The 17,918-nt window shown below is 56.7% G+C and overlaps 7 protein-coding genes across 7 annotated transcripts; 4 read left to right on the top strand and 3 right to left on the bottom strand.

Annotated features, from left to right (window-relative positions):
- Positions 1-21: 21 nt before the first annotated feature.
- Positions 22-4,116, bottom strand: BAUCODRAFT_88949 (uncharacterized protein). The gene has a single exon (XM_007678149.1). It carries the CDS (start codon positions 3,905-3,907, stop codon positions 299-301), a length of 3,609 nt encoding a protein of 1,202 aa, XP_007676339.1. The 5' UTR covers positions 3,908-4,116; the 3' UTR covers positions 22-298.
- An 806-nt stretch (positions 4,117-4,922) lies between these two features.
- Positions 4,923-6,693, bottom strand: BAUCODRAFT_33528 (uncharacterized protein). The gene is made up of 2 exons (XM_007677834.1): positions 5,472-6,693; positions 4,923-5,418 (listed from the first exon to the last, which is right to left on the bottom strand). The coding sequence occupies exons 1-2, from the start codon at positions 6,522-6,524 to the stop codon at positions 5,293-5,295; spliced, it is 1,179 nt and encodes a 392-aa protein (XP_007676024.1). The 5' UTR covers positions 6,525-6,693; the 3' UTR covers positions 4,923-5,292.
- A 172-nt stretch (positions 6,694-6,865) lies between these two features.
- Positions 6,866-8,047, top strand: BAUCODRAFT_122220 (uncharacterized protein; the record flags this gene model as incomplete). The annotated part of the gene is made up of 2 exons (XM_007678189.1): positions 6,866-7,146; positions 7,204-8,047. The coding sequence occupies 2 exons, from the start codon at positions 6,866-6,868 to the stop codon at positions 8,045-8,047; spliced, it is 1,125 nt and encodes a 374-aa protein (XP_007676379.1).
- Positions 8,048-8,278: 231 nt separating this feature from the next.
- On the top strand, positions 8,279-10,714 carry BAUCODRAFT_70384 (uncharacterized protein; the record flags this gene model as incomplete). The annotated part of the gene is made up of 2 exons (XM_007678122.1): positions 8,279-10,243; positions 10,334-10,714. 2 exons carry the CDS (start codon positions 8,279-8,281, stop codon positions 10,712-10,714), a joined length of 2,346 nt encoding a protein of 781 aa, XP_007676312.1.
- A 953-nt stretch (positions 10,715-11,667) lies between these two features.
- Positions 11,668-14,180, top strand: BAUCODRAFT_465988 (uncharacterized protein). The gene is made up of 2 exons (XM_007678188.1): positions 11,668-12,361; positions 12,417-14,180. Exons 1-2 carry the CDS (start codon positions 12,141-12,143, stop codon positions 13,945-13,947), a joined length of 1,752 nt encoding a protein of 583 aa, XP_007676378.1. The 5' UTR covers positions 11,668-12,140; the 3' UTR covers positions 13,948-14,180.
- Positions 14,181-15,409: 1,229 nt separating this feature from the next.
- On the bottom strand, positions 15,410-16,328 carry BAUCODRAFT_147831 (uncharacterized protein; the record flags this gene model as incomplete). The annotated part of the gene is made up of 3 exons (XM_007678187.1): positions 15,410-16,014; positions 16,080-16,231; positions 16,288-16,328. 3 exons carry the CDS (start codon positions 16,326-16,328, stop codon positions 15,410-15,412), a joined length of 798 nt encoding a protein of 265 aa, XP_007676377.1.
- Positions 16,329-16,893: 565 nt separating this feature from the next.
- Positions 16,894-17,733, top strand: BAUCODRAFT_53966 (uncharacterized protein; the record flags this gene model as incomplete). The annotated part of the gene is made up of 1 exon (XM_007678040.1): positions 16,894-17,733. A coding segment is annotated over one exon (840 nt), but the record flags the coding sequence as incomplete, so codon positions are not given.
- Positions 17,734-17,918: the final 185 nt, after the last annotated feature.

Here is a 17,918-nt window from a genome sequence, read left to right as displayed (position 1 = left end):
GTGTGACATGTGGCTAGCACGAAGTCTGGGGAGATTGTCTGTGTTGGGCCCGTGTGATGAAGGTAGTAATACAGATTACAGGCTAGCTCAAGCCATGCCCCCTCCGCCACCATGCCGGTGACAGCCTCGATACAAGAATGTCTGTGTCCCATCCCAGCCATTTTGCGTAGGGTATTGAAATGCAGCAGTAGTAGCTGTGGTAAGAAGTGCAATCTTCCCGACGCCCTTGACACACGCTCAATATCTGAGAACTTGATCCCCTCCTGCCTACCGAAAGAGAACCATAGATGATAGCTTCTCACCGCTTACTCGGCGGCGGCCCGGGATAAGACCTCCAATGGCTCGTCGAGCGCGAATGAGTGTCACTCTGCGCCCGCCTCCTCTGCCCATCAGGACTCGGATTCGGATTCCGCTGCTGCGTCTGGGCCTGCGCAAAAGCCGGCGGGAAGTCATGTTGCGCTGGTCGGAAGCCCGGGGGGTGCAGACGCGGGTCCGGGATCGCAGGTGCTATGGTTTGACCTCCGTATTGCTGCCCGTAGCCCGCTGAGGTCGGTGGCTGTTGCGGCGTGAGAGGTAGGTGATGTTGATGCTGATGCTGATGCTGGTGTTGGTGTTGATACTCTCCGTGATGTGAGGGTGGGAGTGGTGGGGTGGGGTAGCCGTGACGACGGTCGAGGTAGCGGTCGAAGTTTGGCGATGGCGGCGGAGGACCGTTTGGGGCAGGTTGTTGTCGTTGTGGGATCGCGAAGAGCGGGCTTGGAGACGGTCGGTCCCACGGTCGTGGGGGCTGTGGTAAGGGGAAGCTGTTGCGATGTTGTGGGTACTGACCGGAACCATGCGTGTCTCGGCGATAGTCTTGCGGAGGTGGCTCATGCTGCGGCAGACGGGGCGGCGGTGGCATATGCGATTGTGGTGGGATGCCGTTCGGTTGTATGGTCGGACCTGGCCATTGCGGCCTAGGAGGTCCATACCCATCAACCGGGCTCGGTGGGTATGACGCTTGCGATGATGGTGGCAGTCTGCTAGCGATCTGCTGCGTGCTCTGAGCTCGCTCACGGGGCGTCGAGTGCTCAAATGCCTCTTTGCCGCTGCGATGGCGCTTGCGGCGAGGCAGACCGTTCCTTTGTTCCTTATTCGGCTTCCTGTGATGCTTGAAAACGAAGTTGCGTGTGCCTTTGCCGTCACCAGCCTCAGATTGAGCCTCGTCCTTGACACTGACCGATGATTGCCGCGAGCGTGGTATCAGTGACCGATCAGCCTCCGGCTTCGGTTGTATATCGGCTGGTATAGCTGGGTGAAATGGTATGAACGCCTTCTGCTCGGGGCTTCTTGGTCGCTCAACCATCTGTGGGCGACGAAATTGCGAAAGCGGTCCGTATCTCTCAGGGTTGAACATTCTGTCCAGCTCCTCATTCCCTGGAAAGGGTGAGGCGTCTGGTCTTCCGAAAGCGTTGGGTGCAAAACGGGAGTCAAACGATGGTTGTTCGTCCAGACTTCTTGTCCGCGCGCGCCGGTCAAACGCACCCGCAAGCGCATGTGCGTAGATGTGGTCTGGCTCCGGACGCGTGGCTGACCGCGGGGACTGCGTGATCTCGGTAAAGCCGTGCTGGTTTCGATCGTGGTGGTGTTCTCCTCTCGACTGCAGCGAAGATCTAGAGACGTTTGACTGGCGATCGGAGTCGCGCCGCGTCGGAGTCAGGGGTGGCACGCCGGCGGTCTTGTTGGCTGATCTAACAGGTGAAGGTGGAATTTGATGGTGGCCCGGTGTGACTATTGGTGACCGTGGAACTGTATCCGGTTGCCGCGGTGTCAGCGGAGGAGGCATATCCTTCTCGAACCTATCACGGAAGTACTGCCTAGTTCGTGGCGAGAGCTCAACCGTGATCGACTGGGTCGCTGGTGGTGGAACAATAGGTGGCGGCGCTGATCGTTTCGGTGTCCTGGGAACAGTAGGCTTGCGAGGCGATACAGCGGGCTGCTTGTGGGCGGGTGCGATGATCGATGGCCGCATGCACAGATCCGCAAGCTGCTGCAGGCCGAAAGCTTGCTCATTCGGAATGGTAAGACTGGCGACAAGCTCGACTTCCGTGGCAGCATTAGCGAGCAGTTTGGTGTTTGCAACAGCTTCATGTCGTAGGCTTGCGACCTCCCGGCGCGTATCATCCATAATTGCAAAGAAGTCGTCCGGTGGAGGCTGCTCGCGAGCTGACAACTCACGCAACATGTTGGCCATCATCAAGCGCCGTTGAAGATTGTCGACAGCGTGCTCCGTCTCGATGGCGAGACGGCTGCGAGAGTCGCACTCAGCGCCGACTGGATCTCCTCGTTTAAAGCCGTAGCTCATGTGCTTGGGTGGCGGAATGATATCGTCTTCGTCTTCCGTTTCGACATCCATGTCAAACTCTGCTATGTGAGACTCCCGACCGATGACCAACATATCGTGCATCAAGCGGTGTAAAGCAGCATCCTTGGCATTCTCCATCACAATGCGGCACGCACTTCTGCGCACCTCTCCTTCGTACTGTTGCTTCTGCTTGAGGAGACGAAGATCGAGGTTGTGTTGGTTCCGTATCAAAGCCTTCCGCCTTGCAAGTGCATGGTCCAAGCCTGCTATCACGTGCTCGTGTTCGGAAGCTTCCACATGATGCTGTTCGTTCGTTTGCAGTTGGTCCAGGTCACGGCCTGCGACTTCACCCAGCATAGTCTTGAGCTCGCGAGCAATCGTACGGTACATCCTCTTCAGCTCAAGTTGCCGTCTCATAGCCATCTCGACATTGAGATTCTGGTGAGCTGCTCGTCTCCGCTTGCCGCCGAACTTTCTTTTGGGACGCTGACCGTTCGCCGCGACACCGTCAATATTCTCAATCGCATCTTCCACGTCCACTGCTTCCGCTGCGACATTCACATCGTTATCCAGCATGGTGACGTCTTCTGGGTCATCAGGCGGAGGCAGTAGTTCCACATCAGTTGAGTCAGTGGCGATAGAGACGGGCGAGCCACTATTGGAACGGACCGGTGTGTTCTCGACGGATGGCACATCGATGGCATTATGTGCGTCTTCCCCGACAGTCAAGTCGTACACCGTATCGGCCCCGTCGTCAGTACCGCCGTCGTCAACGAGGTATGGTTCAGTCACTTCGACATCATTGACCTCATCGACCTCACCCTGAGCAATTCCGTCTTGTTGGGACGGCTCCGCATAATGATCGGCTTCTGGTGTCGCCTCTCGTGGTGCAGATGGTAAAGACTCTGTAAGCGAAGCGTTCGTCATCGTTGGTGGCGAAGGCGAGGATCGCTTTCTCTTGCGTGGACTGTACACGGGTTGCTCGGCCGGAGTGAAAAGAGGCGCAGTCGTTAGATCATCCTCCTGTTCTTCCACACGGTGCGCAGGTGAAACAGTCTGTTGGTTGTGTTGTGTTGAAGACTCATTGTCAATGGGTCCGACAGCCCGCATAGCATCCGGAGAGGCTTGGTCTGGCTGGTTGTGAAGAGTGGTCGGTCTTGATGCGTCGTCTGGTGAAGCGTGCGGACTTGAGTTCTTTTTAATAGAGCCGTTGATGGAAGGTGGAATGTAGTCAACTTGCGATGTCGCAGGTACGCAAACCCGGTGAGCGGCGGTCACTGCACATTGCGGAACATAGTCTCCTCCCACAATTGTAGGTGGGTCGTATTCGAAGGGGAGCGTCCAGGGTCCGCGAGTCCACTGGCCGACGTCCACTGAACCATGCGGACTTGAGTCTCCTTCTACAGAGCCGTTGGTGGAAGGCGGATCGTGACTAGGGCCGGACCTTGCGGCTCTGCGGGTTGTCATATGCAAAGGCTCCGAAGGGTCAAACCGGCCAGGGCGACCTTCAATCCGACGACCTTTGATACCCTTTCTGCTTGGTCTTTCGACCTCGGCGGACATTGTGTGGTCTCTACCGACGGTAATTAGCGAGTCGTTCGTGCTCTACACCATCGAAGTGTTCAAGCTGTCGTCCCGAGATCGCCACAAAGATGCAAAGGGGCAGTAAGCCCTCAAGGCTGTCAACAACCAGCAATGCCAGGGATCGCGACAGACATGTTAATAGGTCAACGCTAACTCCCTGCATGCGAAGGGCGAGCGGCCGATGGTTGCTGTTCAGAGCTTCTAGGTTAAGTATCGGGTCATGCCCGGCTCGCAGCGAATCATCGTTGCAGCGGAAGTGGCATCGCTACGAGCGAGGATACTCCCTTGAACAGCAACCACGACGTTCCAATCGGCGAGCATGCGTTAAAAGGAGGTTGACGTACCGGCGTCTTGACAAGTATGTCGATCTCACCGTCGCAGTCCTTGCTGGGTCGCTAGTGGTAGCAATAATCGGTCTTGGGCAACGCTTAGAGGCGAGCTGTGACTGACTACAGCCCAGCGTTGTTGAAACAAACACCGCTCAGAGTATTGTTGACTGACAACCCTGCTTCTGGATAAGATCACGAAACCACTGACGCCGTAATGGCAATACTGCGTGGGTGCAAAGACGGGCTGCTACAAAGAATGAATTCATGTCCTTCGAGGAACAAGCGACCCTCGTCCAATCAGCGTTGCGCACCAGCCTCTAGCGCCATTTAACGTGCACTCTGATGACCTCCCTCTTGCCTTCTCCACCATCAATATTGATTTGGGTGTTTCCAGATTGTCGCATCTTGCAATTGCGATAGCGTGTCTCAATACGTAGGCTGGGTCCAGCAGGCAAAGGTGGTTACAACGGTGATCCTCTGGACACTGGTAATGTCATTATAAGACCTGCCTCCCATCATCGAAGCTATGTCATCCGAGTCAAGTCCGATGAATACAACCAGCCCGTAGTACGACCAAGGACTCGCAAAAGGAAGCGGTTCGGTCATTTATTGACGGGCGTACAGCTAGGGGTCGATCATTAGACCTATGTTCAACCTATCATTGAGTCGTTGCTTCAAACTTTTCGCAGAGGTGGTGCTCCGTGCTTTCAATGATTCGCTGCGCCGATGCTTCAACGAGTCACTGCTCGCGAACGCATAGGAAGAAAACAAGATTCAATTTCACGGCGACGTTAAGACTTGGGCAAACGCGGCCGTGAGAGCTCTCTTGTTTCTCGAGAATGAGGCCGGCATCTTCGTCAGAGAATGTTCGTGACGTAGCGAGCTAATGGCTCACGGATACGCCGCCTTGGCGCATATCGATGCAGAGACGCGCATAGCGTCAACCGTAGAAGCGCAACGCTCGAGCAACCATTACCACCTCGGGAACGCTCAATGCGTGCTTCCATCCGATGCTCGACCCAATTCCGTAGCTCACTATGCAGGCGGCTCCTCTGGCTCCTCTGGCTGGTCGAATAAGAAATTGGCCGCCAACTCCTCATTCTTGTCGCACGCAAAGTACGCTTGGATCGCCAAATCCCGCTCAAAGCCGAGACGGCATAACTGTACTCTTATCAGCCAGATTCACTCACATAACATCATTCGTTTGGACATACCCTTTCAATAGCCTCCCGCTCCTCCTCAGTGACTGCTATTTGCTGAGCACCCGGCGGCAGCGCAACATCGTCATCTGCATCCTCCGCAAGCAGCTGCATGAACTGCTCCGGGTTCTGGGTGATCATTTGCGCGAGCTGTGGGTTTCCGGCAGCGACTTGCTGGAGGATGGGCTCGAGCATGGCTGGCTGTTGCTGTACGAGTTGTCGTAGTTGCTGGAATTGCGGGTTGTTACGGAGGAAGTCGAGCTCGTTGGCGGTGGCTTGTCCGCCTTGACCTCCTTGGCCCCCACCAAGAGCTGCCGCGAGGTCGCCTGTGCCACGGTTGCCGCCTACACCTCCTCTCTGCCCAGCTTGTGCGGCTGCCTCGAAGAGGTTGACTGGCTCGTCGCCCCCAGTTGCACCTGTGTTGCCAGTCTGCGCTGGCGGCTGTGCTTGCTGTTGCGGCGCCGGCTGATTTGACGCTGGTCTCTGTGGTGTTGCAGCTGCTCTCTGCTCCTGCTCTGCACTCGCCGGAATACCATTCAGCAAATACTCGACCGCACGGTCAGGGTTAAAGAATGCTGCGCGCATTGCCCGATCGATCTGATCACGAGGGAAGCCCATCGCCTCCATGTTGGCGACTGCAGCCTGGCGTTGCTCGCCCATAGCAAGCGCCGAAGGATCGTTCCATGATGCGGGGTCCGCGGCGGCGGTCGAGGCAGGTGCGGGAGATGGGGTGGGAGGTGGTTGTGCGGCGGTTGTGTTGGGTGCCGCTACGGGTGCGGGAGGGGCTGCGGGTGTGGATGGAGCTTGTGCAGGTGTAGATGGCTCGACTGGCTTCGGCGCCGCCTTGGGCTTGGACGTCATGCAGACAATGAAACCTTTCTCTTCGATCTTGTATGACTCGATGGTATTATCATCTTGCAGTATTTTGCCGGAGTAGATGAGTTTCTGGGTAGACGGCTCCCAGCCCTTCTCTTCACTGATCTTGCGCTTGAGTGCACCGATGGTCTCGCTAGGCTCGGCGTCGATGGTAAACTTTTGCTGCTTCAAGTCCTTGAAGGTGAGCTTCATGGTGGCAGTCTTCTGTCTGGTAGTGGTTCTAGTACTGAGAAAAGATGTAATACTTGCGCGGCGAGGATGTGTGGTGGTGCGGTGTTGTTAGTGAGACGATATCGATGTTGTTCCTGGTGGTAATGGCGTGATCCGCCGTGAAGTTGGTACAAGGCAACTGAGTGTGGCGTGTGCTGTTTAGAAGCCTCCCGAACAGCAGCGGCCCTGCAGAAGCTTGAACCAATCGGCAGCGGGACCCCGCAAAATGTTGCGCCTTAGGCACGCTTCCCGCAGACGTCAATGCTGAAGTGAATGAATGTTCCTGCATGTGTCCACACGAAAACGACAAGCTTCACATATGAATGCCACGCATTTCGCCCGCGCTGGTGAGACATGCCAAACAGACTGACATACGTCTAGCAAAGCTATTGCCGATCTGCAGATCCCTCGATTCGGCTCGCAATGAGCTCCGGTGGCTTAAACAGCACGCTTCCAGCATACAATCGGACAATGCCCCTGCAGATGTCCTGGTAAACCGCCTCATAGCGCGAAGGGCAAAGGGTGAACCGCTGCAGTACATCTTAGGCTCCGAGTATTTCGGAGACTTGCGCCTTGAGTGCCGTCCTGGCGTGCTTATACCAAGGTTTGTGGACAGCATATTCTCTTTTGTCCATCTTGTCTCCTGATGTCCTTGGTATAGGCCTGAGACAGCAGCTTCAATCAGTCATCTTGTAGACTTGCTGTTCCAATCTCATACATTCCGCTCACTCCCACGGAAGCTGCAGGTACTCGATCTATGCACCGGTTCCGGCTGCTTACCACTACTATTCCACCATGAATACTTCAAGCACAATCTCCGTGCGGATACGGATATTCGGCTCATCGGGATCGACATATCCAAACGAGCGCTCAAACTGGCACGGGACAACCTCTCCACCCAGCTGATAGCGCAGAAGGCGCCGTCAAGCCTGCGATCACTGCAGAAGACTCGTTTCTTACGGGCCGATGTATTGCACGATGCGAACATTCCGCATCAGTTCGGGATACCCTCAGTGCTAGACGCCCTTAGGACACTAGAAGGAACCCCAACGCCACCCTGCTTTGACATTTTAATCTCGAACCCGCCTTACATTTCATCACGAGCATTTCTAAATACCACAGCGAGGTCCGTGAAATTGTACGAACCTAAGTTGGCTTTAGTGCCGCAGCATCCCGCGCCGACGTGTCCGGTCAACGACGGCGATACCTTCTATCCTCGCATCTTGGACGTTGCTAGGAAACTTGACGCCAAGGTAGTATTGGTGGAAGTCGGCGACATGGAGCAAGCCGTGCGCGTTGCAAGCCTCGCGATTGAGCAGGGGTTGTGGGATGCAGTCGAGATCTGGAGGGACGAACCGGGTAGGCAGGCTCCTGCGGAGGAGAGCGTGAAGATTGGAGACGTGTGTGTGTTTGTGCGTGGTGTCGGGTATGGAAGGTCGGTTTTCGCTTATAGAGGGTCTGCTACTGAGTGGTTTGCCTCAGAGAAGCGTGTCGTTTCTGTGTAAATGGAAGGATTCTTAAGGAGCGTTGGACAGTCTGAGCTCCAAGCAGCTTTATCACCACATACTTCCTACTTATATATACAGTATTGGGTGCAGGATAAAGAAGAAGTGAAGTACTGCGTTCCGTTCATCGTCCACTCTTTCCTCGAAAGCGTAGTTCTTGGCACGGCCGTCACCTCACCACATCCGCATGCCCACTCCCACCTCCCACCTCGCACATCTCGTACCCCCCAAATGGCGGTCCAACCGCCGGACCCACGCACCTTCAACTCCTGGGAAGATGCCTTCCAATACCCTCTCCCCGTTGTCCGAAAACTGGAGCAACAACTCCGCAAGAACCTCGATGAGAACCGCTCGAAACTGCGCTCGCTCGTCGGAGCCAGCTATCGCGATTTACTGGGCACGGCGGAACGGATCGTGGAGATGGATGAGCGGATGCGGGGGGTGGAGGGAGCATTGAGTGGGATTGCGAGGGGGTGTAACGTGAGGGTGCTTGAGAGGAAGGGGGAGGGGTTGGCGTTGTTGCGGAGGAAGGGGTTAGAGGGAGAGGTTGGGGAGGGGAGGAGGAGGGTTATGGCGCAGACGAAGATATTACAGAGTACGCTTACGACGGCGGGAAGGATCATGAAGGAGAAGGGTGATGCGTTGGTTGTGGCCAAGTTGTTGGTGCTGGCTCGACTACTGCTTAAGAGTGTTTCGGAGAGCACCGAGAGCCTACCGGACATTTTGGAGGAACTACGGCGGAGATTGGCGGTACTGAGGAAGAAGTTGGGATCCTATATTGATCGCTCGCTTGTTAGACCGAGGACTGAGAAGGCGAGCCTGGTCAATACGCTTGCCGCTTTCACGATGATATCTAGCGCCGGGCCGAAAGAGGTGCTGCATCACTTGCTACAGGTGCGGTGCGAGCAGATGGAACACGTGCGTGAGTCGCCGACCGGGGATGATGCTTTGACGAAGATGCTGGAGCTATACAAACACACACTCACCGACATCCGCGCGCTGTTCCCGAGACTGTACGCCGATTCCCTCGCTCAACTGGGGAAAGTGCCGCTCATGCAGGATGAACAAATCCGGTCGCTGTACCACCTCAATCTGGACGTCTACGGGATCTGGGTGGATGAAGCGGTACGGGCTTTCACGCCGTGGGTGCGGCATGAACAATTACTCGTTTCGGACGTGCAAGATGCGTTGGTGGCGTGGTCGCGGCAGGCGCATGAGTGCGTGGTCATGGCTGTTAAGGAGTCTGTGCGGGCTGAAACGGATGTGAAAGCGGTACTGGGGTTGCGGAAGAAAGTACTGGCTCGGTATTTGGCGCTTGGGAGTAGTTTTCCGCAGTTCATTACCGGACGGGCCGTTACGGAGGTTAGTGGTGCTTTTATGGAACAGCTGTGCGTGTTGGCCAAACAGTGCGCTAGCTCCGGTGATGAGTCGCTTGAAGCGCCCATCGGTACAGGCCCGCCAGAGGCTGCGACGGGTACTGATATATGGGGCTTGGCAGTGGAGGACTTCGACCTTAGTAACGGTGCTTCGAGCTTCCGTGAAGCCATCATCCAGCGGCGGAATGGGCGAGACACGAGGTTACGTGCTATCCGCAATAGTCTGAGTAAGTGGGAGCAGAATTTGCTCGCCTTTCAAGCCGAAATCCAGCAAATGCGGTCTGTCAAGTGGGAAGACGAAGCAGACATCGACCTTGACGATATTCCGGACGGAGAGAGTATGAGAGTCGCAATGTGCAAAGACGATCCGGATCTGTTACACTCTACCTTACGATCTGCCGTCGAGGCAGCTTTGACCCGCGTGACCGAACATATCCGCGCACGTTCAGAATCGTACGGTGAAGCCGCGTTGTTGCTCCGACTTCTACGCGACCTGCACGAGCGCCGACAGAGCCTAGCGACACACATCGGCCTCAGTTCAGATGACAAGACAGCGGACGGCGACCACGACGACCTCATAGCCACCCTCCACAATAACATCGTGAAGACAGCTATGGTCCTCCCCCTCGTACGTCTAAGTCAAGACCTCAAGCGGAAACACCGACCACCTACTGTACTTTGGGATGCTGGAACGCCGCCACTGCCCGTTCAGCCTTCCCCTGCCACTTTCAGGTTCCTGACGAAGTTGTGCAAGGCTATGGCCGATGAGGTTGGGGTGGATGTGTGGAGTCCGGATGCTGTGCTGAGCCTGCGGAGGACGGTTGATGCGAGGCTGGCGGAGCTGTTTTGGGGGTTGCTTAGCAAGGAGACGCCGGACGGCTCGGGGTTGAGCGATGCGAGCGTCAATGAGGTTGAGAGGGCTGGGTCTGAGCAGGAGAAGAAGGGGGAGGAGGAGGAGGTGGAGGTGGAAGGCAAGGCGGTCATCAACGGGCACCACGACGATTCCCATGCATCACACGAAGGCGACCACGCTCCTTCGGATGAGTCTGCGGGAGCCAAAGACGCGAGTGAACGCGAGCGCAACGTGCAACATCTCTTCGACGCCATCTACCTCCAAATCATCTTCCTGTCGCAGGGCAAAGGAAAAGATCCACTTTCTGTGCCCATTGATGGACTCAGGCAGGAGTTGGAGGTGGAAGATGCATCGTTTGAACGCTTGAAGAAGAGTGCGGGCGAGTATTGGAAGAGGACTTATCTGCTGTTTGGGCTGTTGGCACGTACGGCCGTATAACTCTAGCAGATGTGGTGAGGAACATCGTGGCGTCTCTCTGTATCTACATAGACAGCAGGTTTCGCCAGGGATAGGGTGTGAAGTGACTATTGCCATGTGCAGTCAGCACGGCGCCCCGAACGTCTGCCGTTTTGGGCCGAGGGCGCATGCCGAATCGAGACGGCTGCACGCACGTTATCACGGCGATCGATCGTGCAGTCTCGACCATCCTTACTCACTTTACCACCTTTATCAACACTACCGAGGCACGTCGTAACACCCTGCGATGTACTCCTTAGCCCAGCCAGATATAGAGAGTATGTATGGAAGATCTCCGCCGCGCGTGTTTCTCCTTCGCAAGCGAGCAGAGATATGGAGAGAGGAGTAGAAGCAGGGATGCTCGGCGCAGAGCCGGTGTATTGGGAAGAGTGATCGCCCGCTAGTGGGTCAAGAGTGTGAAACAGGTCGATTGGCTGTCGTTTGCGAGTGTGTCGCACCATGAATCGACGCCGCGTACGCGTAACTTGTATGGCGTGGCTACTGTTGCAAGAGTAGCGTATGCTGATCAATGTTCAGCTCGAGACTAGCTAGAGTTTGTGGCGACCGTTTAGTTTAGTCCCTTGGAGTGTTCCTGTCACGTTGCGTGTCGAGTCCGGGCTGAAGCAGCCGCGGCGTGAGGGTGAAACACGGGCGAATCTTGGCGCTGTGCCATATGCGCAACGCCTGTAACGGGCGTGCCACCGAGCAATAAGCATTCACCTGCCCGGCTTGTGTGTGTGGGAAAGCAATAACAGCCTCAGCCACTCCATCTACCGACCAAGGAGATGTCTCACCGTGCCGCACACCAACGCGGCGTAGACAGTATTTGATTGACTCGTTGCGGCAGTATTACCGGTTCCATTCGTCGTTTACCTTAGAGAGGCTTGACTGCTTGCAGCTAATCAGGGTAACGCCAACCCCCTGGCCCTGGCCCTGGCTTCTGGCACACGTCTCGCTTCCCTGTGCGTCTCACGTTGCGCCTTGTCCGTGCGGCCCCAAACTCGAACTCTGGAACTGCACCTACTTTGGGGGCAAGTGCGGCGCTCGGGTTTCATGTCGTTTGACTGCCTTCGTCCCAATCCTCCAAACACACCCCTCTGCCTGTAGTACCAACACTGTAGACGATATACTAACTGACAACCACCAACGAGTCATCATCTCCCTCGGCCGAGGCAGTAAAGCGTGAGATCCGCTTGTGCTGCGCCGTGCTGTGCCATCCGCCATCCAGCAGCCGCCGCACACTCTCCGCCTGCAGCGCCGATCGACTGTGCTACTGCAACCGTTCCCTTCCCGAACGCTTAACGGACAGCCAACCCACTTCGGGTCGTGCAGTCTTGGTTCGACCCGCTATTGCCAACGTCAAGACCTCACCATTTCAACGTCCACTGCCAACCTCACCTTTACCGACATGTCGACCGCCGTGGCTGCCCCGCCCGCAGTCACCACCACCACCACCACCACCACCCCGTTTGCTGCCATGCCCCCATCCAGCACCTCCGTCCTCTCGGCCCCTCCGAGCGCTGAGCCTCCCGCTGCGAAACGAGCGCGAAGTAATGGTTCACCGGCTGGCGTAGAGATTACGGCTTCCGCCGAGCGGTCAGCGTCGAGTGGGAAGGCTTCACCTAATGCGTAAGTATACCTCGAGTCTGTCATGAATTTGCACCGCTGATGTTCTATCTTACAGCCTCCGAAACGGCGCACCACCCATGGTCAAAGTGAAGAGAGAACCCGGCTCGCCTTCCCTACAATCCTCCCGACCTCGACCGAAACGCCTCGACCTATCCTCAAGCATGGCGAACAACCGCGGCCCACAATCCTCACGCCCTTCCGCACCGCTTACATCACGAGACTCGGCGGGTCTGGCAATACACGACGTAGGCCTGGCCTGCTTGTCACCCGGCTTCCAAACCCACGACCCCGCCATGCGAGAACAACTGCAGCGCAGTCTCGACGTCCGAGACCAGCAGAGACAAATCATCGAGGCAAGACAAAAGGGCCAGAAACCCAGCAGCTCGCACGAGAACACCACCAGCGGCGCCGGCGACCCCTCCTCCCGACCAGAGAACAGCAACTTCTTCGGCATGAACATGCGCACCCCAACCACATCCCGCCGAAAAGGTCCACCACCGGGCCTCACCATCTCCGCCCCGTCCGCAGCACAATTCGCCAACGACCGCGTCATCCAATCCGCGCCTATGCATCAAACTTTCACCGGACTCGCACCCGGCGAACACCCCTTCACCCGCCACGCGCAACACGGCCCCAGCGCGTTGAGTCAGACCAGCCATATCCACCACGTTCCTGCGACGCAGACGAATAATCGGCTCCCACCTATCGCGGATGTATTCGCTATTAATGACCGCCTCGAGGCGCCGCGGAATTACTCCGGTCAATCTCCGTCCTCCCATCATAACAACGGCAGCAACAGTAGTAACAACAACAATAACGCTCATATGCCACCCCCGCTCCCGTCACCTAGCTTCCCACCCCCGTCCTTCCAACAACAGTCCCAACAACAGCAGTCGCAACAGAACCAGAACGGATCGCTCAGCAGCGCCCGAAGCCGCGAATACCGTTCCGCGGAGGAAGCGGTGCAAGGGCTTTCGGGCGGGAGGGAAGACTTGATGCCCAAAGTGGTGCATTATGGCGGCGTGCAGCCCCCTACACCGCCCTCGCCCATGCCGCCGCACGGAGGACATCAGCAGCAGCACCACCAGCAGCACCACCAGCAGTATTACAGTCACCAAGCTCACCTATCGTACCAGCCTGCTGCTGCTCCTCACCAACACCAAGCTCCTCCGCTCTCGCAGCAGCAACTCCATCACGGCAGCGGGAACGGCAGCGGGAGTGGGAGTGGTAGTGGGAACGACGTCCCCTCCTCCCGCCCCGACATCCTAGCCCGCACCTCGAGCCTCAACGGCAGTCGACGGCGGGGCAGGGAGGAGTATGAGCGGGATAACGGCAGTTCGCCGTTGAGTCAGAGCCGGCACGTTCTGGTGGGGGACGGGGCGAAGCGGACGGCTTTTGCTTTTGCGCCGCCGAGGGGCGAACGGGAAAGAGAGAGAGGATGGGGAGGGGAGGGGATGGGTGAGAGGGAGAGGGAGAGGGAGAGGGAGGAGGGGGGTGAGGATTGGATGGCGGGGATGAGTGGGGGGGAGAAGAGGGAGGAGTTTTTGCGGTTGTGCGCGCGGGCTTGGGATTTGATGCATTCGTGATGGATGGAATTCTGAGCTTGTGTCTGGATGGTGGGGGGGGTTTTTGGTTGGCTAGCGGACTGGACGTGCGTTGAGTGGGCGGGCGCTTGGGTTGGGAGCTTGGTGACGTGTCGCCGCGCAGGCAAGCATGCAGTTGGTATGTGGTGTTGTGAGCATGGGCGGTTGGTGTGGCATCTGGGAACGGCTGGTCTGGTCTGGGATGGGATGGAATGGGATGGGTCTGTACTGAAGCGTTTGGCGTTCGGAGCGGTGGCGTTCGGTAGCGAAGCGCTGAGACGAGAGAGAGAGAGAGTTACGCAACTACTCGACGCTTTCGAGACCATATCGAGAACAGCTCAGCTATACTACGCCGAGTTCTCAAGCTTACAAGCGCCGCATTCGCGATTGCGCTCAAGAATCATCTTCGCATTCTTTCGGCGTACGTAAGAGCCTGCGTAAGAGCCCGTGTCCTCGTTGTGAGGCGAGATGGGTGAGGCACACGTTTCTATTGCCTTCTTGGTTGCTTGTATAGGCCGCGATGGGCAGACGCAGCCTCTCATCATCCGTTCAGGAGCGGAAATCAAATGGGATGAACACAGGTCCGTTGCGCTCCCCAAGCCTCATTCGCTGATCGGTTCGGTAGCTTATGCATGCTACGCTATGGTGTGCTATGCTTTGCTCTGCTTTGCTTCAGCCACAGCAGACCTTGCAGTATTACGAAGCGAACGCACGCAGCGTTTCGCTCCATATTGACTCGACTTGACTTGCCCTGCCCTGCCTCTGTTTAACTCCTATCTGCAGCAGGTTTCCTCGACTGGCCAGTCCTCGTTCCCAATTTGTGGGCAGGGTCGACTCTTCGTCTTCGCCCCGGCTGCATATACCAATCTGAGACGGGGGAGAGGGAATGAGGTCAAACATAACTATACCTGTACCTGTGCCTGTGCCTGCCTTCCCAATTGCAGACGCCCATCGCAACCCAACGACACTGATTTCGTGCCGTCCCGCAGTGTCTGCCTCGCCATCTCCATGATGCTTCGACCCTTGATATCTTTGCGTTCAAATCACTGCGGCGTAGTTCGTGGTCGATATGAATATCCTGGGTGAGTCGGCTCCCGCAGCAGATCCGGACAGCTTTTCGGAGATAAGAAAGAATGAAGGAAAGGAAATGATAGTAGAGCCGCCGAAGTCCTCTACTCGACCCTGCACCCTCGACTACGTGAGGAGATTCCTTGCCACATGCTGCTCCTTTCGCTGCTGTAAGTTAAGCTTGTGTAATCGGTTGTTGGTAGTATGTTCAATTCTGCGCCTTTCATGCGTTCTGACAAGCACTTACATACGTACATATTCGACGACCCATAAATCCGGCTCTACGCACGCGGCGCACGAATCCGGGCCGAAACCGCAATCACCAGCCGTAAGATTCTGGTTCAATCCAGCAAGTAAGACATATCCCACACTCACACCCATTCCCGCAATCCTACGCTCACGGCGCCTTAACCTTGTCATCCTTCGCCTCCTCCGGCTTGCCATGCTCCTCATCATGATGCTTCTGCGGCTTCTTCCCCTTCTTCTTATCCGCCGCCTCTCGCTCCTTGATCGCCTGCTCGCGCTCCTTGATCCGGTTCTCCTCCGCCTCCACCATATCCCTCCATTGATCCTCGCCCGCATACCGCTCGTGGTGGATCTGCTTCTCAATCATATGCTTGTGCGTGGGGTCGTTGGGGTCGAGCACTTTCACCGTCTCCCACCGTCCTTGTCCCGTCGCCGAGTCCGTCGTTTCGAACGCGAGGGAGATGATCACGACGGCGATGGTGAGGCCTTGAGCGTACACACGCGCTTGAACGAGCTTTTGTTGCGTGGAGAGGTAGGGGTTCCTGCCGACGAGGCCAAGGGCGGTGGCCATGGAGGCTACCCACGACCCGAAGACGACGCCGTAGCGGTTGTTGGAGAGCCAGGACATGGTGCGTTCGTAGGTGGATTGTTGGGAGCGGAGTTGGTCCTGCAGGGACTGTTGTTCATCTTCGTATTGCTTGGCCGGGTTGCGGGAGGCTTCGTAGGAGCGGGAGTAGCTGTCGGCGGAGACGATGGCTGCGATATAAACAATGTCAGAATTTGGCTGGAAGGGGTGGTGTGAGCGGGGGGATACAACGAACATGCGAAGGTGCCTGTACTGGCGATCAAGAAGGTTCGGAAGGGCAGTGTGAGCGATCTGAAGGCGGGAAAGCGTGCGGATGCGGCGTAGACTCCCAGTGCACCTGCTGCTACACCTGCGGTGCCGCCGATGAGACCACCCGTGACCGTGGCACTGTCGATATTGTTAGTACAGCGATGTGAAGGCTGGTCGCGTGACGGCGCACTCACTTGTAATGCTCTCGCTCCTCCTCCTTCGTTAAGATCTTCATCGTCGCTCAATAAGGCGTGAGTAGGGGTGATGAGGTGCTGAGTGGCGGATTGTTGAAAGTATTTCAATCAATATATATTGAATACTAGCATCTGTTGTCGACGCTGGCGACGGCGATATTGCGGCAGCAACAATCGCTCGAAGCATTGATCTCTTGCCTCATCACACGTCATTCTCCCAAGCTCTCAATCCTTGTTACTCTAACGGTCGCTAAACATCGCAAGCTCCCGCTGCAACCGCAAAGCTTGGCTCACGTGGCTGGAAGCGGAAAAAAGAGGCCGAGGTGGAATATGCATCTTCGTGCGACGGAGTTTGTTCGATGTTCTTTCGGACAAACACACAAGCGGCAGGAGGTGTATGACATGGCGCCAGCGAGATTACTGGGGAGAAACGTCCGGCCGGTGCGGCATGCGGAGCCCGAGTGGGAGGAGGACGATGCGGACGGTGACGGAGGTGTAGAGCTGGAAGAGGCCGATGAGGGAGGCGACAGCGACCTGGGCGGCGATGACTTGGACGATGCCGACGCCTCTGCTTCAGGCTCCGGCAATGACGGGGCGGTAAAAGATGATGAGGATGTTCTCGAAGCAAGCATTGCCACGGTCAGCTTCGGCGCGTTGCAGCAGGCCCGCGATGCGCTGTTGCGGAAGCGTAAACGAGGCTCAGACGTTGACGAACGAGATGACGATGAAGAGAAACTAGAAGCGTTGCGAAAGCGTCTGAGGCAGATCAAGAAGCAGAAGGCTGCAGGGACCGAACCGGAAGAAGTGCACTCTGCCGGCCAAAAGCGCCGTGTATCGCGGTTCGCGAAGAAGGCTGTAGACGAAGATCGCGACGATGCAAGCGACTCCGACTCAGCGCCTTCGGAAGAAGACACAACATCCCACCATCAACGCTCCTCCAAACACGCCCCCACCGCCCAAACCTCCCGCCGCCAAGTCACCCGCAAACGAACCGTCATCGACGTCCCTAAACGCGTCATCCGAGACCCACGCTTCGACGCAATCCACGACTCCGCCTTACCCACCAACGACAACATCTCAAAAGCCTACTCCTTCCTCCACGACTACGAGCGCGGCGAGATTGCCGAGCTGCAAACCGCGCTCAAGCGAACCAAAGACCCTTCCGACCGCGAGACTCTCAAACGCAAGATCAACAGTATGGAGAACCGCCTCAAGACGCAAGCGACTAAAGAACGAGAGCAGGAAGTTCTGCGGAAGCATCGGAAGGAGGAGAGGGAGCGGGTGCAGCAAGGGAAGACGCCTTACTATTTGAAGAAGAAGGAGGTGAAGGAGCGCGCATTGGTGGAGAGGTTCAAGGGCATGAAGGGCAAGGAGAGGGAGAAGGTCATGGAGAGGAGGAGGGTGAAGGAAGGGCAGAAGGAGAAGAAGAGGATGCCTAATTTACGACGGGGTGCGGGGTGAATGATGGAGTTGCCAATGCCGTCACATGAACTGACCGGGTGATGTGTCGGCTTGCTCACCCAGGAGAGATGCAGTATGCCTAAGCCACATTGTCGCGCAGCCTAGCCGTCACGCCCAGACTCTCCGACTCAACCATCACTCCGTGCGCTTCATTTTACTGTTCGTTGCGG

This window comes from Baudoinia panamericana (genome assembly GCF_000338955.1).
Source record: "Baudoinia panamericana UAMH 10762 unplaced genomic scaffold BAUCOscaffold_6, whole genome shotgun sequence".
NCBI lineage: Eukaryota > Fungi > Ascomycota > Dothideomycetes > Mycosphaerellales > Teratosphaeriaceae > Baudoinia > Baudoinia panamericana.
The sequence above is the reverse complement of the archived record's forward strand: the minus strand, read 5'-3'. Positions and strand labels throughout refer to the sequence as shown.